Raw genomic sequence first — 25143 nt, 5'->3', positions numbered from 1 at the left:
TAAAATCCCTATGTAGGATTACAACAACAGGGGATTAACCAAACCTGCAAGCCTGAAATTCAGTGCAGAAATAACAAAACATAATCCATTATAAAAGTATTAAAGAGAATGAATTTACTTAAAACAGTGTATCTCATTATCAACTGAAGCTCCTTCAGCCACTATCTGGGTGTGTGCAGATAGTGTTTCATATACAACTGAAGACAAAATGCAAGGCAGCAAATTAGGTTCCCAATATGCTGCTCAAATAGCACCTCAAGTGGAAATACTTGGCTCAGAGAGAACTGACATACAGAGTTCTTTTCACTCTTGCAATAAGCCTTGACCACAAACACACAGGTGCCTCCTCATCTTCAATGTGCAAAGCTGCTGAAGAAAAAAGTGAAAGCATGGGATATTTATTCATCCTGTTGGGAGTTTTAGGTATTTTTAGGAGCATGTTCAGGACTGGTGCTCTTTATATGACAACCCAGGGGGAACTGGTGTCACTGGTACTGTGCTTAGCACTTGATTCTGGAAAAGGAAGATTTTTATTCTTTCAAAAATCCAAAGAAAGATCAGCAGGATGGCAACATACTGAATCCAGGCAAACTTAATCATCTCCCAGAAACCTGGCTGATATGTAGCAAGAGTCAAGGAAAATTCGATTTTCAAGTGTCTTCACACAAGTTCAGAATACACACCTCAAACACATATGACCAGCAAAGTGAGAGATTAGATCTGCATCTAGAAGAAAGGTGGCTGAGAACACTCAATAAACAATAGGAGACACAAGGAAAACTCCCATCCCTATGTAAATACAAGTTACGAACATAAGATGAGCCTTCTGTAACAGGTCAACGGCTTATCTAGTCCAGAATCCTGTTCTCAAAGCTGCCAAGCAGATGCGTGTGGGAAGCCTGCAAGCTAAACAGCAGTGCAACACGCTGCTCACTTGTGATTCCCAGCAATTTATTCAGAGGCATAATGATTCTGAGAGTGGAGGTAGAACAGAATCATCAAGGCTAGTAGCCACTGATAGCCTTACTCTCCATGAATCTGCCTAATTTTTTAAAGCCATCCAAATTGGGGCCCATCACTGCCTCCTGTGGGAGCGAGTTTAACAATGTGCTGCGTGAAGAAGTATTTTCTTTTATCGGCCATTAATCTTCTAACATTCAGCTTCACTAGATGCCCATGAGTTCATGCGAGAGGAAGAAAAACTTTCCTCTATCCACTTTCTCCATGCTATGCATTCGCTGCAACCTTTCCTCAGTGGAGTTGCTCCATCCTCTCGATCATTTTGGTTGCACTTTTCTGAACCTTTTCCAAATCTATACTATGCTTTTTGAGGTGAATTTGTCAGTTCTTATTTTGTCTATTAAATCTACATCTCTCATCAATGCCATCTGCCTCAGTACCTAAGACTTAGTTCACACCCTAGGATCTCTCCTATTATCTTCCTCTACAAAGATATAATTAATTCATTCAACTTCACCACCATCTCATACTCTTTTGACATACATTTGACTCCTTTGTCATGCTGGCATACTCCTGCCCCTCAGGGTACCTTTCCTGATCTGTGATATACACTCCAGTTGAACTTCTGATATACTGCCTTTAAACAACTCCCAAGGATTTTGGAGTAATTTGACCCTCTTGACTTTGCCTATCAGCTTTCTTTTTACCAATACTTACATTTTAGGGACGTTTCCTTTTTTGAAGTCAAAAGTGACTGCGTGTTGGACTTTCCTGGCAATTGACTAATGGCGCTATGGTCACTGTTCCCAACTGGTTCAACAACACTTACATCTTGCACAAGGGTGCTGGGCACCATCAGATCCCAGGTCACTGTCCCCTCTGGTTGATTCCATGACGGTTTAGGGCACCGTCATTTAAGGTATCTGGAAATTTTATCTCTTTGTCAAGACAGGAATACATATGTAGCCAGTCTATGTGATGGTAGTTGAAGTCAACCACAGCTACAACATTTCCTATTTTGGATGCTTTCTTGATTTCATTCCTCTACTCAAGACAATCTTCTTTCAATCAGCCACCTTTGGTGGTCTACAGCGACACCACCTTGCCTCCAGGCAAGTTTCATGGAATTTTTCATCAGGCATTCTTCTCTATTGGTCCAACCCAGCAGCTACATTCTCCACATTCAGATTGTAGCACACTACCTACCAAGTGCCACGATTGCCAAGCACAGCTCAAAACAGCTTCCACCACTTTCATGCCAGACTGAGACCGAGCGGGCCAAACCACAACCACCTGGCAGCCAAAGGATATAGGATCAGTTCCACTGGGTAGTGGATGGTTGTCTGGACCACAAACGGTGCATCAGGTGCTCTTCCAACCACCCAGATAGGGCCGGGACCACACAAAATTGTTGTGACTGCAAAGGAAACAACAAAGACCTTGTAGGCATTTGGTCATAATTCTGAAGTAGCTGGTGAAAAACAAGTATCAGTACCTAGAAAGGACTGTGCATAATGCAAACTCACCATTCCTCTCCTGATATGCTGCAACAATGTTCACAAGGTCATAGTCCTGGGCAAAAGGGCTTGTACCATTGATCACAGATACCTGTCACAGTGAGAACACTTTGTATTAAAAAACAAGAAAAGACATGTTGGGGCAGGCAACACAATATAAGTCTCAGGCAAGAGATAAGAGTTATGCAGACCAGAAGGGCCCATGCCCGCTTCAGCCCTAACAATACCCCTTCCTATTCAGGTTAGACATGCTCCAGCTAGAATGGGTGGCGGTCAAAGAGATCCCTAGACTTTCTGAAGTCTCTTTAGCCTTTTATGAGATTGGTGCTTGGCAATACCACAGTACAGGTGAATTGTTGTGACATAGGTGAACGCTAGGGACGTGGGTGGTGCTGTGGGTTAAACCACAGAGCCTAGGACTTGCCGATCAGAAGGTTGGCGGTTCGAATCCCCGTGACAGGGTGAGCTCCCGTTCCCTGCTCCTGCCAACCTAGCAGTTCGAAAGCACGCCAAAGTGCAAGTAGATAAATAGGTACCGCTCCGGCGGGAAGGTAAACGGTGTTTCCATGCGCTGCTCTGGTTCGCCAGAAGCGGCTTAGTCATGCTGGCCACATGACCTGGAAGCTGTACGCCGGCTCCCTTGGCCAATAAAGCAAGATGAGCGCCGCAACCCCAGAGTCAGTCACGACTGGACCTAATGGTCAGGGGTCCCTTTACCTTTACCTAGGTGAACGCTATGTGAAATTAGTATCTCCTCCGCTGTATAACCTGAATATCAAACAGTGCACATTTCACTGGCATGATCACACTTTGCAATTAGTGCATGACTCCAGTGCATGGAAAAGACATCACAAAGGGCAACAAAACTGCTTGAAAGGACTGAAATGGAAAAGGCCACTCACATTATATCTGCTGTCCAGCCCAGTATGGCTAAGTGGCTGCCTCTGGTGAAGCTTCAGGTCTCCGCTCACAAAGACCTTTGACCCTGGCAAAGGGGAAGAGGCCTGCCAAAAGGCCATGCTCTGCATCACGAATGTAGACATTCTCTGAAATGGGAGCATAGGGGGGGGGGGGGAGAAAAGGAAAGGTTTATGGCTCAGCCTTAATCATTCTACAAGTGATACAAACACAACACTCAGAATACCAAAGCTTCCTATTTGGTAGGCAGAGCATTGGGCTGGATGTATGTAAAACAAATGATCAAAACAATCAAATATAGAAAAGGAGGGAATACAACTTTTTAACTGGTGGTCTGCATTATGTATTGCACTATGACTGCACCTAAAAAAAAAATATTATAGCATGAACTAAACCAAGCAATAAAGCACACATGTAGTGTCCCAAGCAAGTCCTTCCATGAAATCGCATCTCTTCCCTGAAGCGTGTGGCCCAAAGTCCTCTTCCTCTGCTGCTGAGAGTCACCAGTGGGCCAGCTGCGGGTGTACATGACCCATCAAGCCCTTTCTTGGCACATGCAGCATGCCCACCCCTACAATAGCCAGCATAAAACTTCATTCAAGCTTAATTGCAGTTTGTGTGCATGTGTCACAGCTGGGGAAGGGAGGCTTAACTCCTCCCAACCATGACCTCCCCTCACCAAAAAACTTGCATAGAAAGCTGTTCTACTAGCTGAGCATGGGATACTGAGTAAATGAAGCAGCAGCCACCATCACCACAGCAAGTAAGAGGATTAGGCTGCCTGTCCTCAAACACTGAGTGGCACCTAGAAAGCTATGGCTTGTGGCACTCACCTGCAACTGATAGGTAAATGTCAGAATGAGCTGGATCCCAACTATTTGCTCTGTAGCTTGAAGTGGAAGCTCCAGATGAAAATTTAACAGGTCCATCATTCCATCTTGATTTGAGTCTTCCTCTCTAGCCTAGCAAGCACAACAGGAACTTTCATTAAAGCAAACTTCTTAGCAATAATTTCAATTACATGTCAGCTACAGATGCAATGTCAGGTAAAGAGGAAACACGCACCCCAATACAGATGCTAGATTCAATATAGGCCAAGGTGCCTGCAACAAAACACCCTTGCAATGGCAGAATACAGCCACCTACAGGATCATGCAAAGCTGATGATAAGCCCAGGCCAGATGGGAAATGTAGGCCTCATTTCAATAATCTTTACCGAAGGTTTCCCCTTTGCCTCTGCTAGGGAACTTGGAGTAGGCCCCCAACTGCCCAGTCCCTCTCTTCTGGCCTGGCCACAAAAGGCTCAGGTACAAATTGGTCTCTGAGGCAGCCTTCAAGTCATCCAGTTTAATGCTGGGTGTTTGGGATTTGGGGCCTCCATAATCATGTCAGATTTGCTGAAATCAGTGACCTAGAAGCCAAAGACCCATGGAGCAAACTGACTCTTCAGATGTTACAGGACTCTCATCAAGGGGTGATGCCAGCAACATCTGGAGAGTCACTGATTTCCCATCAAGATCTATGGCCTAATCAACCAGTGGCATGACAGCCATGAGCCCATTTGCTCTCAGGTACTTCCTCCCACTGCTTCATTAGCAAGTCTCCTGCTGTAGGCAGACAAAGCAAAGCACAGACACTTTTTGCCTCACACCAACAGCCAAACAGATTCATTTTAAAGGACTATGTTGTGGCAGCAACCATTTCCGTCTTGGCTCACCCAGTGAAGTCATCCTAGGTGGTGACTGCCCTAGGAAAAGCAGTTGAACCCCACTTGAAGCCTCAATTACCCACTTCCATGATTTTGCAATACACTCTGTGGATAAAATCACTCATCTATTCAACTTGCGAGCCACAGCTTTGACCACAGGGCCAGTCTGAGGTGTCAGAAATTCAATCATCTCCAACTTCAATCAGTGTCACTTTGTTTCATCCTCTGATATGGGACACGTGCACTCCGATTCAAACAGGAGAGAACTGGCACCAATGAACTGGCTACCAGCAGCAAATTGGGCCAAAGTTTACCCTGGCTATTGAAAACCAGTTGGGTTAGGATGAGGTTAGGGGTCTTTATTGGCTGAGGAAACTGCGTTCTCATCTAGACAGTACAGGAGTAGCACAGCCTTAAGTCTGCCATTATCACTTCCTAACTTAGAAGGAGATATGGGAGCAGGTGATGTTCTTCCAAACGCACCTGGAAACCAGGAAAAAGGGCAGCCAGGAGGTGTTTCTAGGAAAAGGCTACTGTAGACCAGCAACCTCCACTCTGCCTTTCATCGTAGAGAGAACATACTGTACTGGGAGGTGGGCGGGGGTTCCAGCTAGGCAAAGAGTCACTCTTTTGTGGCTATAGTTGCTGTCAACTCCGAGCCCGCAGAGAGCCTGAGCTCAGCAGTCATCATCGTCAACGTTGCTCGTGCCCGGCTCCTATTTACCGGCGGATCTAAAGAGCTACAGGAGGGAGGAAACCGATGCCCTGAGAGTCGCCCCCACCGGCCGCCCCAGCAAGAGGCGCTTTGCACGCGCTCAGAGGCGCCTACCGAGACGAGCGGGACGCGCAGGCGGTCGCCTAGGAGGCGGTTGCAGGCGGGAAAGGAGCTCCAGCCCACGAAGTCGCCGCCCTCCATCAGCCCCACCAGCAGCACCTCGTGCCGGAAGCGGACGCTCGGCTGCTCCGCGTAGCTGCTCCGCTTCAGCCAGAAGCCTGGAAGGGAAGAAGAAGCAGCGCCGGTCAGAGGGAAGGAGGGCGCAGGACGGGGAAGGGACGCCCTCGTGGCCCTCCGCTACCCACCGTGGCTCCGATAGGCCACCAGCAGCGGCGGCACGTAGGTGAGCACGCCCAGGAGCAGAAGCCCGAGCGCCGTCAGCGAGCACAGCGCGACCCGGTGCCGCCGCCCGCCGCTCTCGGAGACCACCTCTAGCCAGGCCATGGCAGGCGACAGCCCGTCACCCGGGCAACGGCCGCCAGCCGCGCGCCACTGCGGGTCGGGCGCTGTCAACCAATCAGCGCGGGAAGGGCGCGAAGATGTATGCGCGGAGGGCCGGGCCTCGCGACGTGACCACTGCGCCGTCCCGCTTCGCCCCACCTTCTGGAAGTCCTGGCTCCCGAGTGGTTGCCGGGAAACGGTGAGCCGGAAGTCCCGCCCGCCGTGCCGTAGTGGTGGCTGCTGCTGCTCGTCGTCGTTGTTGTTGTTGTGACGGTGGCACTACGGGCCCGACGGACCGAGAGGAAGACCGACAGGCAGGCCCCTCCCTTCCTTCCCCCGCCCGCCCGCACCGGCGCCATGAAGTGGATGTTCAAGGAGGACCACGCGCTGGGTGAGGGGCGAGGAGGGAGGCCGCCGCCGCCGCCTTCTCCAGGGATGAGGCCTGGCCTGGTCCCCGGCCTTGGGGGGAGGGGCGTCTCGCCACACGCGCAGCGCCGCGGGTCGGGGGGTGGGAAGGGCGGGGCGGGGGCGCTGGGCTCTGCCGCCGGCCGGAGTCTCTCTCCGCCGCTCCTGACGCGCCTCCCTTGTTTGTCTCCGCAGAGCACCGCTGCGTGGAGTCCGCCAAGATCCGGGCCAAGTACCCTGACCGCGTCCCGGTAAGTCTCTCGCGGCCGCTACTTCGCCTTTCGGGGAGGAGGCCGGAAGGTCCGCGCGGTGGGGTTTGGGTGGGCTGGGCCTCTTCAGCATCGGCGCAGGTTGGCTCCCGTTCGAAATCCGCCCTGCGGAGACGAAGCAACAAACAGCCTGTTTGGCCCGAGCATCTTTCCCTTTTTCCGCCCGCCCAGTGCCTCGCCCGGTTGGTAGGAATCTTTGACTTAGACCTGTAAAGCGGAGGGAGGGAGGGAAGACATTCCCCTGGATCTTCGGTTCCCGGCATGAGCCGGGGTATTCAGTCATAAGAGCAAACAAGCAAACGGGTTCCCCTTTATGTGGATGCGTACAGAAATTCAGATATTCTGAGATTTAGTTGTACCAAAAAGGGGAAACTATAATACTCCCAAAGACCATATGGTAATGTTTGATTATCTTAAGGATAACTTATCACAAAAAGGCAAGGGAAATAATAATTTGTTAACAGCTGCTAGAATAATATGCTAGAATTGGAAAAAAATATCATTTATTTTCCATAGATTCTTGGCTACTCAAATAACAGTTTGCACACTGGCCAAACAGATGCTCCAATAGGAAGCCCAAGACAAGGATATGGGAGCCATAGTTCTCTTCCCACTTGTGATTCACCATATCTTTTAATCAAAGGCCTAAGGCCTGTGCTCCTGGTGATATACATAGCCACTGTGGCTAGTAGCTATTGATAGCTATATTCGTCATCAATTTGTCTAAATCCCATTTAAAGCCAACCAAGTTGGTTACCATCATAGAACTGTAGGGTCATCTAGTCAAACTCCCAGCGATGTAGGAATCTTAACTAAAGCATCCATGACAGATGGCCATCCAACCTCTGCTTAAAAACCTCAAATGAAGGAGAATCCACCACAACATATTGTGGGAGTAAATTCTATCGCTAAACTATGGATTATGTGCAGAAGTACTTTATTTTGTCTGTCCTATATCTTCTAGCATTTAGCTTCATCGGATTACCCCTACAGGGTTCCAATATTATGAGAGTGGGAAACAATGGAAGTTCCAAACACCTCATAGAACACATGGCTGTGATCTAGCCTTAAGGCCATCAAGGATTGTGTGACACTGGCTGTATCAGATCCCTCCAGGAAAGGATATGGTTAGGGCAGCCACTGATTGAAGTTTGGGAAAAGACCCTTGTGGCTTAACCTTGAGTGCCAAAGTCCTCCCTCCCTTTGCATTTCAGAGAACTGAGAAGAGGTTGTGATATGCTGTGGCTATCATTATTTCTGCTGAGCCTCTCCAACTACCATTGCGTATATTGTCCTTGTGTTAATGTTCTGATGTATCCTGTCCCCCTCCATTTAACCCCCCTCCATTGTCCTTTGGGCAGGTGATTGTTGAAAAGGTCTCGGGCTCTCAGATTGTGGACATTGACAAGCGGAAGTACCTGGTTCCATCTGACATCACTGTGGCTCAGTTTATGTGGATCATCCGGAAGAGGATTCAACTGCCGTCTGAGAAGGCAATATTCCTCTTTGTAGACAAGACTGTCCCGCAATCCAGGTGAGGATCTTCCTTCTTCAAGGACAACAGCTGCCGTTTTCTCGTGGAAAACAAAGCTGATGACCAGCTGTCTAAAATGGCATGGTCCTCCAGGGCACTTTGGCTTGTGTCCTGAAATAGCTGTTTCCAGTCTTTGCAGTTGTATGTTCAATGTGAAATTGGCTTCCTCACTCCAAGGGAAAGGAAGCGGTTTGCAGCCTCAGCTGAGATGATCTAGGGCAGGGGTGATTAACATGTGGTCCTTCATATATTGCTAAATTGCAATTCTTATCACCCCTCACTCTTAGTCATGGTGCCTTGGGCTGAAAGGAATTGTAATCCAGCAATATCTGGATGGCTAGATATTTTCCATCTCTGATTTTGGAGTATGAATGACGATTCATTCCTCAGAGGAATCATGGGTGGGAAGAATGCTGTTGCACCCAGGTCCAGCTTTCGAGCTTCCCATAGGCACTTGAATGCTAGGCTAGATGGGCTTTTGGCCTGATCCAGAATCAGAGTTGAAATGGACAATGAGGGTCATTAGTCCAATCCCCTGAAGTGCAGGAATATTTTCCCCATAACCCTGAGATTGAGAGTCTCATGCCCTACTGACTGAGACAGCTCTTATATTCATACAATTATTTGTAAGCTATCCGGTTCCTGGTGAGCTATGCTTGCATCATACACTCATAGCCAAGCAGTTAGAGATTGCCCAGGCATCTCCTGAATATTCTGCTTCCATTAAGAGAGGTGGAGAACTCTTGGTCCAAAGACTGGATCCATCCTTAGAACCTCTGCATCTAAGCCTTGGTGTCCTTTCCTCATCCTAGCCTTGCCCTTCCTGTGCACTGTGATACCCCCACCCCATTCCAGAAACACACTCTCACTGCAATTAGGCTTTCAGAAAGCTTTATATTGACTCTAATAGAAGTCTGCTGCCACCACTCCACAGCCTGTGTGGGGATAAAATCTTCATGGAATGTGCAGCTTGTCAGGGAAGGAGTTAACCTTTTCTGCTCCTTCTCCTTTCTGGTAACTAGGGTTGAAATAAAAGCTTAAATCTTTATTTCTAGCTAATTGCTACAGGTGGTGGGAGGAGGGCAAGGTGGTTCTCCCCGCTTTTGCCTTGGCTGCACCTTCCGCTGGCTAAGAGGGAATGCAGAAATATGCTCCCCAGTTTTAAGAAAACAAGTAGTCTTTAACCCTTTTACTTAGTCATCATAAGGGCAAGAATTTCTTTTGTTGTGGGTTATAGCAGCAGTTTTCCTCCAGTGGCCCATGGCTGCAGCTTATACCTGGCTGGCTGGCTGGTGGGGCCAGCTGTGTGTGTATGTGGTTTTCTTATTCATGGATATCCCTCCTGCCTTTCTTCTGTTCTGGAACCTGAGGCATCATACAGGTGGGCTCTCATATATTGATTTTCCTATGGGGGTGCTACTGTAGTCTAACTATGTTAGGCTATGTATAGCTGAGTTTTGTTGAGTTGTGGTGTTGTAATCTTCCTCCTCAACTCTCCACAAAGTGTCTGGTTATAGAATTAAAACATGATTTAGTGCATTCTCCTCAGACAAGATACTTTTTCTAAACAATTTCTGCTCCTTTTCCTGTTTTGCTCCGGCCCCACCCCAGCAATCCATAACTTTTGCTTACTGCAGCCAATGTCTGTTCAGAGACAGAACTAGTGTTAATTACAGTCATGAAGAAAAGGAAATTACTGTGCTAGTTTAGAATACACAAATGTTCCTAATTTCAGAGCAGCATGAATAGCAGAGCTCAAGTTGTGTACACAGGAATATGCATGATCACCCAGGTGGACACAGTGCTTGCTATAGAAAAATCTGTAATGCTTGTAACTGATTTTGGGAGTAGAAATGTTTACTCTTTTTCTTTAATCTCTCTGCCATTTTTTCCTTCAAAGTTTCCCTTACTCACATGAAATAAGGCTGAGGAATACATCTTCCCCAAACCCTAGTATTAAGTCAGAAGTTAACTCCTTATGCCAAATTCATGATGTTAGAGGATCAGTATTTTATGGTTTTAAACAATTAATTCAATCCTATGCCCACCTACTCAGAAGTAAGCCCACTAGAATTCTGTAGGCATAACGTCCAAGATTGCACCCCAAGTATAGATCTAATGTGCTTCTGTTCATTTATTTTTGCCAGGCTTTTTTTTAACCTTCATATTTTTATTAGATTACAGATTGAATTTCTCAAGAGGTAGATAACATTTTAATCTTTTGTCATGAACTTCAGTCTTTGTAAAATGTTGCAGCTTAACAGGAATTTATATTGAGCTTAATACCAGAACAGTCTCTAAGCAGTTTACAAAAATACAGCAAATTATTTACACACACACACACACACACACACACACACACACACACACACACACACACAATATAAGCACCAGAAGATAAAATACCAGATGAAACAATAAAATCATGGGCAACCAAAAGCACAGGATGAGAGAGAGATGTGTTCTGTAGCCTTCCACATTCTGCCTCCAGAGTGCTATCCCTTCCCCTCTCTTGCTAAGGGATATTCTGATAACATTCTGCTACCAGAAATTCTAGAGGCTGCAAGTGGTTATAGTAATCATTACAGACACACATGGTACAAGTAGAAAAGGTCCTGTTTAAAGAATTGCCTGGGCTTCCATTCAGTTTGCATTCCCTCTTAGTTGCTATGTAGACTTCTTTGATACCCTAGCAAGTTCCTCACTGTCTTGTCTTCTTACCTTCAGCCTGACAATGGGACAGCTTTACGAGAAGGAGAAGGACGAGGATGGCTTCCTGTATGTGGCCTATAGTGGAGAAAACACCTTTGGCATCTGATTGCATCTCCTTCCCTCTTGTGTCTTGTAAATAGCCTCTTGTTTGTGATCATGACCCCGGGGCACATCCTGCATCTGTCACTGGGTTGATTTAATATATGGATAGATTTTTGTTAGCCTGGTAATTTATGAAAGTTTTATTTCCCCATTGCACATTGTACTCATAGCTGTAAATTCCAGTCTCTCTCCTCTGGGACACATATACTGACATTATTTAAATACTGAAGCAAGGTAGTTGAGGGATTAAAGTGAGGGGGGGAGGGGGATTTTGAAATGAAGGTTTGACTAATTATTAATTATTACAGTTTCATAGTAAGGGCGCTTCTAGATTGTTACAAACAGTCTCAAGATGCTAATATGTTGATTTTGGCTAGTGTCTTCCTCTTGATGAATTTTGCTAGAGGAAACTGATTAAAATTCCTCTCACAAATATGTTTCAGTTCTATGTTACTTCAGCCTCACTTTCTAACACACAGTCTTACGAGGTCAAGCTTTACAAGGGGTGATCCTGAGCCTGTCCTTTGGTATAAGCTGTGAGCACTGAAGCAGCTGCTTTTGCAGATCTAGGCATTTCTCAGACTGTGAGAAGACCTCCAATAAGTTGCTTCACCCTATCCTCTTTAGGAGCCAGATAAGTTTCCTTGAGCTTTTGGTGAGGGACTTTGAAGAGTGATCAGACAGGACTTTCCTTTGTAGGATTATTTAATACCTGGAGACATTCCTTTCTTTAACAACCGGTGGTGGAGGTGGACAGTCTTATTTTTATAATAAAGGTAAAGGGACCCCTGACCATTAGATCCAGTCGTGGCCAACTCTGGGGTTGCGGTGCTCATCTTGCTTTATTGGCCAAGGGAGCCGGTGTACAGCTTCCGGGTCATGTGGTCAGCATGACTAAGCCGCTTCTGGCGAACCAGAGCAGCGCACGGAAACGCCGTTTACCTTCCCGCTGGAGCGGTACCTATTTATCTACTTGCACTTTGATGTGCTTTTGAACTGCTGGGTTGGCAGGAGCAGGGACCGAGCAAAGGGAGCTCACCCCATCACGGGGATTCGAACTGCCAACCTTCTGATCGGCAAGTCCTAGGCTCTGTGGTTTAACCCACAGCGCCACACGCCTCCCCCCTTTTAAAAATAATAATAGGTAACAACATTTTGCAGCTGTCAGCTGAATGCTACCCATGCCCAATTATTTGGCAGTTATGGAACAGTCTTATTTCAATTTTATTTGGAAATAAAATGGAAGATACATGGATGTATCTTTCAAGGTATACAATAGGCATGAGGCTTGCTCTGGCTATAATTCTTGACTGACAAAGGCTAATCAATAACCATGTTGTATTGATAGTATTCAGAGTAAAGACAGATATATCCAGCTACAGTCATGGAGGTGGTCATATTTGCTCTCCACATCCAAAAAGCAGGTAGATGCCAGATGTAGCCAGTTCTGTTCTAAGCACACCTTAACGATGTCATGAACTCTGATGTAGCATTACATCACATGTTATTAGTCATCTATCTGGCTTGGTGGGTACCTTGTTTATAATTAACAAAGAGGCAGCCAGCTATGGCAGATTGGCTCAATTAATTACGTAGGTTTTCAGTGAATAAGCAGGATGGGCATGAGGAAGTTTCACATGCCCTGTGACATTCTTCACCTCCCCCAAGGCTGCATTTACAATGATGGCTGGCCCCATAATCCTATGCAGTAATATGTTGGCACTCATGAGAAAATCAGGCCGCTCTTTAAATCTTTGAGGAGTGAGCTGGCCTCCTTCCCCTTCCTGCAACAGCAATGGACTTCCTCCCCTTGGTGTTCATCCCCTGGTGCCTTTGTTGCACAGGTCTATCAATTACACTCACCTCTATGAGCCATACTAAAACACAGCTGTGTAATCCATTGCTATCACAGGATACATTTTCAATAATGCATTCATCCTCACAATCCAGTTTAGACAGTTGCTGTGCTGACCTCAAAATTCTCTAAAAGCTGATAAAGCTAAATGGAATTGTTTACTATACAGTGGTACCTCGCAAGACGAATGCCTCGCAAGACAAAAAACTCGCTAGACGAAAGGTTTTTCCGTTTTCGAGTTGCCTCGCAAGACAAATTTCCCTATGGGCTTGCTTCGCAAGACGAAAACGTCTCGCGACTTTGTTTCCTTTGTCTAAATAATAATTCGCAAGACGAAAAATTCGCTAGACGACAAAACTTGCGGAACGAATTAATTTCGTCTTGCGGGGCACCACTGTACAAAGTAGCCTAGCTTGCTTCAGTAGAACAACTCCTAAATGGCTTATTTTAACAGCACTAGGCTCTTGAGCCAGAGAAAACAAACATGGGACCCTCCAGATTGTTGCACTACTACATGGTCAGTGGTAAAGGATGACTGGATTGGTCCAGCAACAGCTGAGGGCACATTGATGACCCCTGCTCTAAGCATTTATGTTTGAGCTCCAACCAGTTCAAATAACCAGCATGCAACAGTCACTTTCAATCTGTCCTGTACAGTAAGACCGCAATTTATGCTGGGGTTACGTTCCAGGAATCACACCTAAAGCCAAAAATCCTGTACAATCAAAACACATTGGGTGCAACAGTGGGTGGGATTGCCAAAGTCTTTTTATTTATTTATTGCAAAGTGCATAAAGCTGAATGCACACAAGTTAAATGTGCATAAGTTGCAGGCTTACTGTACTTAATAAGTTTCTAAAATTTCTGTCAACAAAAGCCTAAATAATAACTTCTTAAAATGAGTATACAAATTAAAATTATTCATATCGAGCACCAGAACTGCAAACATTACACAATTGGAGATCCCACTTTTTGTCTACTACAGTTAATTAACAATAGATTTGCAAAGAGCTGTTTGCAATCTCAGCCTGACTTGATAACCTCAGTCACACCCAAGTTACAGAAAGACAAAAACAGAAAAGACCATGCTGTGACAATTATGTAACAGGGTTCATGGGCTGCTACCTTGTTTTAGTACAGTGGTACCTCGGGTTAAGTACTTAATTCGTTCCGGAGGTCTGTTCTTAACCTGAAACTGTTCTTAACCTGAAGTGCCACTTTAGCTAATGGGGCCGCCGGGCCACCGGAGCACAATTTCTGTTCTCATCCTGAAGCAAAGTTCTTAACCCGAGGTACTATTTCTGGGTTAGCGGAGTCTGTAACCTGAAGCATATGTAACCCGAGGTACCACTGTATGCACTTTTGTTAAAATGTAAAGGGTGGTGGTGGCTAAGTATGTAGCAGTCGTGGTGGTTTAAAAATAAGTTTCAAGAATATTTATCTTTCAAGTTTAAATCATTGCAGCTCTATGCCTGTCAGTCACAGGAGGGACCAGTAACATCCCACCCCCTAGGTGAGGCAGTCTTGCCTCTGAGCCAGGTGTCACAGTGCAACTTCCTCCTCTCACGTGAAGTGCAGGTAATCACGACTGTTCCTCACCCAGCAGCCCAAAGCTTGGCTGTGCAGTGCTTTCCAGGCTTCTTGGTAACTGGCAGCTGCTTCCTTATACTCCCAGTAAGTCTTTAATTTCTTCTCTCTGAGGAGAAACAAACAGTCCTGGATAGGTCACTGTCCTGCCTTGCTTCCTCCTCCCAGCTCTTTGTAAACAAAGGATATCATCACCACTCAGGCCATGCTTAGCCCAACAAATAGCAAACATTCAACAGCCACACCAAAACCTCATGGCCAAGGGCTGCAATAAAACGTTTTGGTGTAGAAATGGTCACAAGCAGCTCTGCCTGTGTTTGCCTTGCAAGGGAGAGGCCCGGAGGAGGCCATACGAACACCCACAAAGTGGGACACTCAGCTTGTGCACATACCACCTACTTGGCAAGTTGCTGAAGGTGGAGGGTAGCAGGATAAAAGGAAACTTGGGTGTTTTTGCAGGGAGTGGAGTAGGCTGTTGACAGCTTTGGCTGCGTTTTGTGGGAGGGGATATCTGCGGACATCTGAAAGGCTGTGAGGCAGGCTGAGGCCAGAACAAAAGCTTTGCACTCAGCCAATGTGTATTACGTAACCATTTTTTATTTATTTTTAAAGCCATGCAGCTGCTGCCCACCATAGAGTATCAAAACACCAACTGTATCCAGCACACCAACTTAGCTATGTCCAGCCCTGCTCTTGCCAGCAACTTTGCTGAAGAAGGGCAGGTTTTGCTCCTCTCTGGGCACTCTGTGGCTGAACAAGAAGGGAAGTTAAGCACCCAAGATGAACAGGGCAGAGGCCCACTGTCCTCAGCAGCTCCTGCCCCATCAAAGTGTGCAGGAAGAAGACCAAGCTACCTGAATATAGAAATACTGCCCCCTCCTGCCCACAGGGAGGGACAACCGTGTCAAATCAGAACCAGCTGCCTGGGCACCAGTCTCTGCCTCAAGGGTACAGAGAGATAGGAAACAGGCAAAGTGCAAACAAAACCCCAGGAAATTGCAAAACTAAGCAAAGCCCAAAATATGTTTGAGGAAGGAGAAGTTATGCAAGCAGCATGGGGGCCAGCATTCCTCTTAGTACACACAGCACATCTAGGCAGCCTGCAGAAGCAGGTGTTGGCAGGAGTGTGGCAGAACAGGGAAGATGAGAGCCTGGCCCTGGAAGTGTCTGCACGCAACCTCAATACAGCCAAAGCAAACATAGCATTAATGCAAAGTTTGTAAGACACCGCAGGGGAAAGCCATTCAGTACAGGGAGATGCAGCTAAACGGGAAGTGGGTAGCATACAGGAGGGAAAGAACAATGATACAGTGTTTTCTATTAGAAAGACAGGATACAATCCCTATAGAACTGAGTTTCAAAACTGTGGCTCACAGGCTTGCTGCAGGCAGCCTAAAGGGATGGAGCAGTACAAGGTGAGAGAGAAAGAGCTAAACAAACTCAGCAGTCCTCCAAATGCCAGCTGCTTTGGACTTTAGCTCTGTCCACTGGCTCACTTTTCCCATTGGCCAATTTACCTTTCAAAGGAAAAAGTTGCCAACCCCATGGTGGTACAGGGAGAACATGGGGCCCTCCTGCTGTCGGAGAAGTAGAGCATGCAGCAGTTAAAAGACAGTGGGAAATTCCTCACCTGAGAGTTTTTGGCAGTTTTTCCTGTGGAATGCTGGCCGCCAGCTTCAGGAATGCATGAAAGAGTTCCACCTTGCAGATCTGAGACCTATCGGCAACAGAAGACCTAATTCTGATCATAAGTCTCATTGCAAAAGGAGACAAGGGTGCCAGCTTGTTGGTTGAAGCGCTGCTTTGTCAAGTTTCTGTCCCCAAAGGCCACTGCAAAAAAGCTTCTTGCAAGACCTCTGCTTTTTCAGAAATTGATATCTGCAGGTTGACAGGGAATCGTAACACCTAATGCCCAAAGGAGACTGGTGCAATTGGCAATCTATGAGGGAATCTGCCATAATAAGGCTTTTTTCCTTGTGTGAGTGTAAGAAGAGGCTCAAGTTCTTATGATAGTCATATTAAAAAAACGTTTAAAAAATAGAGGCATGCTGCCTAAGGATTGAGAAATTTAAGTAACTAAAACTGCTTGGATTTATCTGTTGAATTAGCACAGCATCCCGCCTCCCCAAAATCAGATGACTGGGAAAGGTACACAAATAGCATCCTGATGAAGATGAGTACATTTATATTCCAAGGAGTTCAAGATGGTGTACATCAGGGGTTCCCAAAATGTGGTCCATTGGCCTCCAGTGGTTCCATAGCTTCATTCTGGTGGGCCTGTGGATTTGTGGTTGATGATGGGAGATGGCACACCAGAATGGGCTTTTTCTGTGGTGGCTCTCTGCTTGTGGAATGCTCTCCCCAGGGACGCTCACCTGGTGCCTTTGTTACATATCTTTGTTACATGTCTTTAAGCCCCATGCAAAACCAGTCCTCTTCTTCCAGGCCTTTGTTTAATTAAACCACCCATGGCCTTTTAATGTTTGTTTGTTAAGTTATGTATTTTTTTGTTTTTATGTTGTAAAGTGCCCTGTGTTGGTATATCATCATCACCATAGTCTCCCAAGTCTTAGTCCAAGGCTGTGCCCACTACAACACACTGGGTCGTATTTCCCACTTGCTTCTCAACAATGTTTATGTCTAAAATCCAGGAGTTGCAGCTATCCTGCCTCATAAAACTCCCATTTCTGACTACGCTTTCTCACGTCGGGCTGCCAAAACTGAACATGGTATTGATTCTTGATTCTTTTACATGTCATTATTAATATAATTAGTTAAGTGACTTATTTTTCATCTACTACCAAAAAAGTATCTAAGCAACTTAAGGAAAGATTAAAAGCCAAAAAGAAAAATTATAAAACAATTCCAATAATCTACAAACAAACCCAGCAGAAAAGCAACAACGAAAGCTTCAGCAACAATAATTTTTCATTCAACAGGCGTTCAACCAGCTTGTCACAATCCATCAAAAGCCTAGGAGAAGCCTTTTTAACCTGGTGTCAAAAGGATTTTAATGATGGTGCCAGGACAGACCTCCATAGATGGAGAAGCCCCCCCAAAAAACCTTGCCCTTGTTGCCACCTACAGGTGAAGGCCAAAGGGTCTGGAAAGTTTGTATTGAGAAAGGAGTTCTGAAGGATATTGGGATCCTGAGCCATAAAGGACCTTCCAGGCTAAAACCAGCACTTTGAAATGTGCCAGCAGCCGCTGCAGCTATGCCAAGTGTTATATGATCAGCCTGCCTCAAGCCTGTCAACAAGCCTGTAATGAAATTACTCTGGCCCTTAGCAACACACATGCCCCTTTTCACTGGGGCCGAGATTCCCTTCTAGGATGACTGCAGGTAACTCAGCCCCCTGGGACAGATTGTATGTCTTGGGGATTATTTTCTACTTCATGTATGCTAAGCGTGCCAACTCTGTTGCCTGGTTCCTACGCGCACACGTGTCTTGCTTGGAATGCTACTGTCCTGAGTAGATTTGAAGAAAACACCGCTCTCACTCCCTCATTAATCATCACCATCTCTCAAGGTTATTTCGCCACTCCCAGTATAGATCCTTGTAGGGCCAAAGTGCTACACTCCGACACCTCCCCTCACCCTGCAGTGACAACTGTCCACCCTCTTCTCCTCAGAGGATCTTTGTCTCCTGGGAGGCTGTAAGCTGATCAGCTGCTGACTAAAAACTTTCCTTGAGATGCCAAGCCTCCTTCCCCATTTCCTTAGAAGCTGCCCAGTAATAAATGGTCTCATTGTCTATGCAGCTGGTACTGTTACGATTACAGCTGCAACACTTCAGGCTCCGGCTCCACACTGTGGCAGAGATTTCTTTCCAGGGTGATTCCAACCAATTTGGGCCACCCTCCGTGTTCATTTGCCGCTCATGTAAACTGTGTGTCTCAGGCATTATTTTTCATTTAATGTATGTTAAGTGTGTCAGTTCTGTTGCTTGATCCCAACATTTAGACACACACACACATAAGGAGAATGCTTCACAGCCCACTTGGCCACAATGACTTTCAACAGTGGGAGGCATGTTGATGGCGTATAAGCTACTAGCAAGATGGTGACATGCCTCTGATTACCAGTCGCTGGTGGGATCCTGAGTGGGAAAATGCTCTGTTTGTGCTTGGATCCAACTTTTAGGCTTCCCTTTATGGCATCTGGTTGGCCACTGTGAGGACACAGGGCTAGATGGGCCATCTTTGGCCTAACCCAGCTCTAGGGCTTTTCTTACGTTCCTATAGCAAGACCAAGCAACTGACCTGAAGCATTTATCACTAACGGTAAGGAAATTAAAAACCAGACAAAATGTCTGCCATGAAACCAGTTCAGAAGAAGCAGGTTGGGGGTGGTACAGAATGAAGTCAATTGAAAGAGTCGGGCTCTTGTGGTTTGAGACTCACCTCTTCTCTGAAATTCAACAAGTCTGGCTCACTCAGCGCACACACAGAAATCATCCAAAGGACTGCATCTGCCTCTCTCTCACACACACCCCACTACCTAGCTGTGGCTCCTGCCACCTGTGACACACACCTGGACTTTGGGCTTCCAATCACTTTCTTGGTTGACCCCTGCTTGAAGCCATGTGAAGTGACATCGAGTGGGTGCTCTGGAACAGCACTCCAGCTGATAGCTGGGAGGAAAGAGAGGAAGGAGGAGTCACTTGCCACAAAATATGCGTTGGGAAATACTAAGTGCCATCTCGTAAAGCCCCCAACTCAGATGATTATCCTTTTGCAGGCAGCCCAACAGACAGTGGCCTTTGCTCCTACCACTGTTACCAGCTGTGGATCACTAGCTTCGCCTTTTGCTGCCCCAATGCCTGCAACTCTATCGCTAGGCAGTAACACAATGGCATCTTTCCCCCTCCCTTAAAACCCCCAGCTCATAACCAGCCATCTCAACAAGTGCTTTGGCCATATCCCTGAGAAGGTGGCGGTGGCCCAGGTATGCGCTGACACCAAATGCGCACACATTGGTTAGCTGCTGCCTCTCCTTTCCCTCCTTTCCCTTTCTCTTACCTGGTGATTTTATTCCCTCCAGTGCAGCCAGCATTGCTTTCTATTATTACAAACTGCAATTTTATCAGTAATGTTTATTTGCTCTGCCGATAATATCTGTTTATCCATCAAGTCAGCCAAAATACCCAGGGAACTTCCAGAAGGAAAGCTATTGCTCCCCACTCTACCCCCACCTCCAAGTTTCCTTCTCATACAATTTTAGAGTTGGAAGAGACCCCAAGGGTCATCTAGTCCAACCCCCACAATGCAAGTTGGTCTCTTTGGTTAGATGGCAACGTTGGAATTGCCCTCAGACTTTTATAGCTCTGGTAATGCATACAAACAATAACAATTCCCACAGCAGGGTCTCTCTGCCACCACCTCCAATCAAGGGAAGGGGAGCGAAAAGCCCAAGCACCCTCATAAACACCCTTGAAGACACCCACCTGCCCCGCAGGGCACCACCTTCCCTTGGCGCAGAGCATGGTTGGCTTGGACGGCTTCACGGCTGTGGATGAAGCCCAGCTGGGACTGCAGGATTTCCACCTCCTGAACTTGGAAGCCATCCGGCAAACACAAAACAGGCAGACCCCTGGGGGACAGAAGAGCACAACCACCGTTCAGCAACATGGCACGATCCAGTGTTTGGAATAAGGAAACAAGCATGATCCCCAGAAGTAACTGCAATGGGCTGCTCCACCCACCTGGCTAATACCATCCTCACAACTTGCTCACCTTGCAACGATGGCCCTCTGCAGGGCCTCCTGGCTGTAGGGACAACGGCCCACAACCAAGGCTGAAAAGTAGATGGGCTGCTGGAGGAAATGCATCAGGAGGGCTCCCTGGCAACCAAGGACATTCCAGCGCAACAGCTTATCGCTGCAAGACATGGAGGCTGTCTGGGCCCCACGGCCTGGCTTGATCCGTAGAAGCCCCACGGTGTGGTAGTCGCCACCTGGCCGCTGGGAATCCCCTGCCTCTCCCGGGACACACTTGGCCCCAGTTCTGTGGACATCCACCACTTTGGTTCCTACACGGTCCTCGGCAGGGAGCTCAGCACCACAGACTTTTTGTCTCTTGGGGAAATGGTCAGCTGCCATCTCTTCAGACTCCCTTTCAGCTGCCAGAGGCCCACAGTCACTGATGCCCCTCTTAGCTGCCTTTGATGGCTTCAGGGGCTGGCAAGGCTGCACTTCCACTTCCAAGACTGGGATAATTGAAGCATCCCCACCTAGAAGAAATGGGGGGTGGGCTCTTAGAAGACAAAGACAAGCAGGGGCTCTCTCCCACAGAGGAAAAATTCCCTGGAGCAGAGAACCCATTCTCTTTTGGGGTGAGGCAACCACAGCTGTACAGTCTTCCAAGCATGCTCTCCTCATTAATTTGTATAATGGCATTAAGATACTGGCCGTTTATTTTCAATCCCTTTCCTAACAATGCATAGTGTAGCATTCACCCTTTTTATAGCTTACCCACAGTGAGTTTCAGTTACCTTTATATCCAAGCCCAGTAGCTCAGTGATATGCTGGGCTATTTGGCAGCCAGGTTCTTTCACAATTTCACTGCAGGAACTTACCCCCTCCACCTCCACCAATGCAGCACAGCCACATCAGACTACCACCCTGCTCCAAGGGAGGCCACCAAGGGCAGGGGAGAGATTCACCCAACCAAAAGAGCTGTTCTCACATACTCACAAGGTGTGTGGCTGGAGAAAAAAATAAAGGTGATGTGTGGTTTGAGAATCCACTTCCCTTCCTCCATTCCTGGATGGAAGATGCTGGGCTCTTGGCACACAGCTGCCAGCCACAGCTGGTGAAGGAGGTACCTGGGGGCAAGAGGACAGTTACTTTACAAGAGACATCACCAGCAGTACCCCTTCTGGGGGCACCTGAATCTAATGCGATCCTCCCTGGGACTGCTGAGAAAAACTGCCACTTCATTTGTGTGTTTTAATTTGCATTTATGAGAGTTCTGCAAGAACCTGATGTTAGAGGGCACTCCTTGGTGAGAGAAGCATTCCTATGGGGAGGGTGTGTATGACTAATCTATCTTCTGATGAAAGCTTAAGTTAGGGGAGGACAACCTAGGCAGGGTGAGCTGCTACCCTAGAATGCAGGCTTATATCATTAAGTGGGTGAATGTTTGCTAGCATACTGTTGGACTCTGTCATTGGGATGTATCTGGAAGATGGTCCAGGATGTGTCTGGAAGATGGTCCAGATACTCAGCAGAGATGGTCTACTCTGGTTCTTGACGACTATCCCCGAGTTGCCAATCCCCCTATTTTGGAAGGGTGATTGAGATGGTGGTGGGAACACACCTGCAGGCACTGTTGGATGAGATGAATCTGCCAGACAGAAACACTTTTTTATGTCCATTGAAAACTTATTTCCCCCCACAAGCTTTCCTCAATTAGTCCATTCTATTTCTGCAGCTTTTAATTTTGGTTGACTTTGTGTTCTTGACTTTGCTTTGTAATTTGTATACAGTTTACAAATTCTTAAAATAATTGATCAGCCAATTCAAGCAGGTCCTGCTCTTTTCTCAGATGCATTGCAGGTAGGAAAAGTGCAAAGTTTAGCTGGCTTAAAGGGCCACAGAGCTGGAATAAGCAGGCCCCCAAAGAAGCTGCCCATTCCAGGGAATCTTCCAACCCCCGCCCCCTGGTCCACCCTCAAGCTCATTGCTCACCTCTGGAAGCTCCTCTTGGCCACCACTTCGGCATGACTGTCATTGAGGATGTCTCCTGTAGAAGCACCACCACCAAAACCAACAGAGTAAGCCTGACACGGTTCCTCTCCAGGAGGAAGCCAAGCATGTAGCCACACCAGTGTGCAGCTGCCCTTGCTCCATTCCAAGGGGCTTGTGAGGAGGGGGGACCTAGCTCAGTGGGCTCCAGCAGGTGGGAAGGGGGCTGCTTACCAGTCTTCCTCATTTCTGACTGCCCAATGCATTTCGTTCCAGTTCCCATGGCAACAATCGCCTTTATTTCTGAGGGGGGAAATATTGGTAGTTGGAAAAGGGACAGACAATGTCCGCAGCAGGGTAGAGAAAATTTTGGGTTGGGCTTCACCCATACAAAGCCAGGCTCAGGAGCAGCAAGGCTGATCAACGGCAGTTCTGCAGTTGCCTCTGCAGTGTCTTACCCCCATTTCACACACGCACTTCTTAAGTCCCAATAGATGATGGTCCCATGAAAGTTATTTCTTGTTATTCCGCAGGGTTGGAGGCACAATGGGAGAGCCTACCCAGCCTCCCTGGGAAGGGAGTTCCAGAGCCTGGGTGCTGCCACTGAGTGCAATCCCCTGATCCCCTTTAGGGAAGATACCAAATCACCCACAGCTCTTGTCTCTCTTCTTTATTCTAGATCCAAACACCCTGGCTTCACAGAATCACAGAGGCTTCACAGAATCACAGAGGCTCACTTATTTTTTGCAGGGGCCGGAGGGGGTGGACAGTGAAACCCCTCTCCTGAAAGTCTTAGTGCTGGGGGGGGGGTTGATATTTATATGGGATAAAGTAAACAGGTCCTAATCCACTGAAAGCTTTAATGGCAGTAACTGGCACAAGTGTTCTGAAACAGACCAGAAGCTCTTGAAGCATTGGAATCAACACCCTAATCCCAAATGGAACTCTTCCCCCCAAGTATGCCATCCTCTCCAGTCAGGGGGGAGGCGATCTGCCACATAAGCCAGGGACACAACTAGGGTGACTCACTTGGGGCAACCAAGTTCTGCTAGGAGGAGCTGAAGGCAGCAGCAGCCTCCTCGGTTATATCCAGCAGCACAGCTACCCCTGCAAGGCATATCGGTGCATCAGACAGAGCCATGGAAATAGGCTGGGATGCTTAATAATCAAGAACGGCCACAGAAAGCTGGGACACCAACACCAGAAAACGAAAGGCCCTCGCTGGGTTTCCCTTTAAGGCGCCCCCTTTGGTCAAGGCGCCTCCTCCCGCCGCAGAAGCCAGAGCCCACCTGGTCCTCTCCAAGCCTCACCTGCGCTCTCCACCTGCAGTACCGCCGCCAGCAGAGTCCACTCTCGACCAGCCGCCGGCTTCCCTTGCTTAGGCAGCCGGGCCTCGTAGTGGCTGTAGCACAGGGCGGCCACCTCGTCGGCGGTCCACATCCTTTGGGGCGGCGAGATCTGCCTCACTCCCTACCGGGGACCTCCGGAGGGTGCGGGGCTCCGACTCCCAGCCGCCGCCGGGGATTGTGGTGCGGGCAGCAGTCCCAGACCTGCCGCAGCACGAGGCGGGCTCCTCCTGCCTCCCCTGCCCGGCCGAGCATCCCCGCTAAGAGCCTTGTCGGAACAGGCACCGACCCTCCCCAGGACCCACCAGGCAGAAGCTGCTACCGGCCAGGAAGTCAAGAACCGGCGGAGGCCGCCGGGAGCAAGACGGAAGAGCTCTGTGGCGACGGTGCCCCGCTCCTCTCTGGGAGCGCCGGGATCTAAGGAGGCGCTCTGCACACGCTAAGAGGTGCTCTCGCTCGGGGAAAATCAGAGCCGGTTTGCCTCCCGCCGTGCCTTAGCGGCACTTCCGGCTCCCAGCGGGCCACGTGGGGCGACAATCGGCAGACGCCATAGAGACAGAGCCGGACAGAGCGGCTCTTCCCTTTAGTCGACCAGAAGCAGCAAGTGAAGGTTGCTATCGGGAATCCTAGAGGCAATAAGGTGTAGAGTGACCGCTCATTTATCTGCAGGGTGGACTTCCTGGTTATTTTTTACATCATCTCGGGCGACCCAGGCATTTCAGAAGAGCATCACGGGCTCAGCTCAGAAAACTCAAGCAGCGAAGCCCCGCTCCCCTGTGCTTGAAGGGGCTACCGTGTGGCTTTCCGTTCATCTCCCAACTTCTAATAAGTATAAAGGAATAAATCAATGAAGACTGGAGGAAGGCTCATAGGTTTTGTTAAAAGGGAATCACATAATGGCAACATAGTAACACCACAGGCCATTTCTCAGAAAGTAGCAACAAATGCAAGACAGCTGGAGGAATGCAACATAATAATAAATGCCAAGGAAGGCAACATAGCCTTTCATCTGGAAAAGGCAGGTGACCCCAGCAGGGTGGACGCCACGGCAAACTAAGCTAGGTTCTTTCTTGACATCCTGCCCCTTTCACTATATGCTGGTTAGAAATCAACAGGGAGCTGGGCTTTGACATTTTACTTCTGATGTTTGCAACCATGGTTATGCTCATTCGCCCAGACACTGAGCAGATTCCCTAATGTCCATCATTCTTCATATGGCTCCGAAGACAGCATGACATTCCCAAGACACTTCGTGCTTTCAAAATAACCGTTAAAGACAAGTAGAATCTGAGGGGAGACATAATGGCCCAGGCCAGTCGCAGCTGC

At 47.7% G+C, this 25143-nt stretch overlaps 3 protein-coding genes across 10 annotated transcripts; 1 reads left to right on the top strand and 2 right to left on the bottom strand.

Annotated features, from left to right (window-relative positions):
* Nucleotides 1-88: 88 nt before the first annotated feature.
* Nucleotides 89-6469, bottom strand: TMEM231 (transmembrane protein 231). The gene is made up of 7 exons (XM_028739781.2): nt 6184-6469; nt 5933-6096; nt 4229-4357; nt 3380-3523; nt 2487-2568; nt 2272-2377; nt 89-622 (listed from the first exon to the last, which is right to left on the bottom strand). Exons 1-7 carry the CDS (start codon nt 6320-6322, stop codon nt 442-444), a joined length of 945 nt encoding a protein of 314 aa, XP_028595614.2. The 5' UTR covers nt 6323-6469; the 3' UTR covers nt 89-441.
* Nucleotides 6470-6522: 53 nt separating this feature from the next.
* Nucleotides 6523-11774, top strand: GABARAPL2 (GABA type A receptor associated protein like 2). The gene is made up of 4 exons (XM_028739782.2): nt 6523-6710; nt 6920-6975; nt 8355-8527; nt 11255-11774. The coding sequence occupies exons 1-4, from the start codon at nt 6677-6679 to the stop codon at nt 11343-11345; spliced, it is 354 nt and encodes a 117-aa protein (XP_028595615.1). The 5' UTR covers nt 6523-6676; the 3' UTR covers nt 11346-11774.
* ADAT1 (adenosine deaminase tRNA specific 1) lies at nt 10661-24631 on the bottom strand. Of its 8 annotated transcripts, none has more exons than XM_028739786.2 (9): nt 23782-24621; nt 22706-22774; nt 22475-22529; nt 21479-21609; nt 20520-21015; nt 20231-20376; nt 19318-19417; nt 16414-16500; nt 10661-14892 (listed from the first exon to the last, which is right to left on the bottom strand). In XM_028739786.2, exons 1-9 carry the CDS (start codon nt 23909-23911, stop codon nt 14760-14762), a joined length of 1347 nt encoding a protein of 448 aa, XP_028595619.2. In that variant the 5' UTR covers nt 23912-24621; the 3' UTR covers nt 10661-14759. The 8 variants fall into 8 exon arrangements, with proteins under 8 accessions (XP_028595619.2, XP_077787810.1, XP_077787811.1 ...); XM_077931684.1 differs by having other exon boundaries at nt 24123-24620; XM_077931685.1 differs by lacking the exon at nt 22475-22529 and having other exon boundaries at nt 24123-24619.
* Nucleotides 24632-25143: the final 512 nt, after the last annotated feature.

The sequence above is a fragment of the Podarcis muralis genome, chromosome 7 (assembly GCF_964188315.1).
Source record: "Podarcis muralis chromosome 7, rPodMur119.hap1.1, whole genome shotgun sequence".
In the NCBI taxonomy this organism is placed as follows: domain Eukaryota; kingdom Metazoa; phylum Chordata; class Lepidosauria; order Squamata; family Lacertidae; genus Podarcis; species Podarcis muralis.
This window is presented reverse-complemented; position numbering and strand designations above follow the sequence as displayed.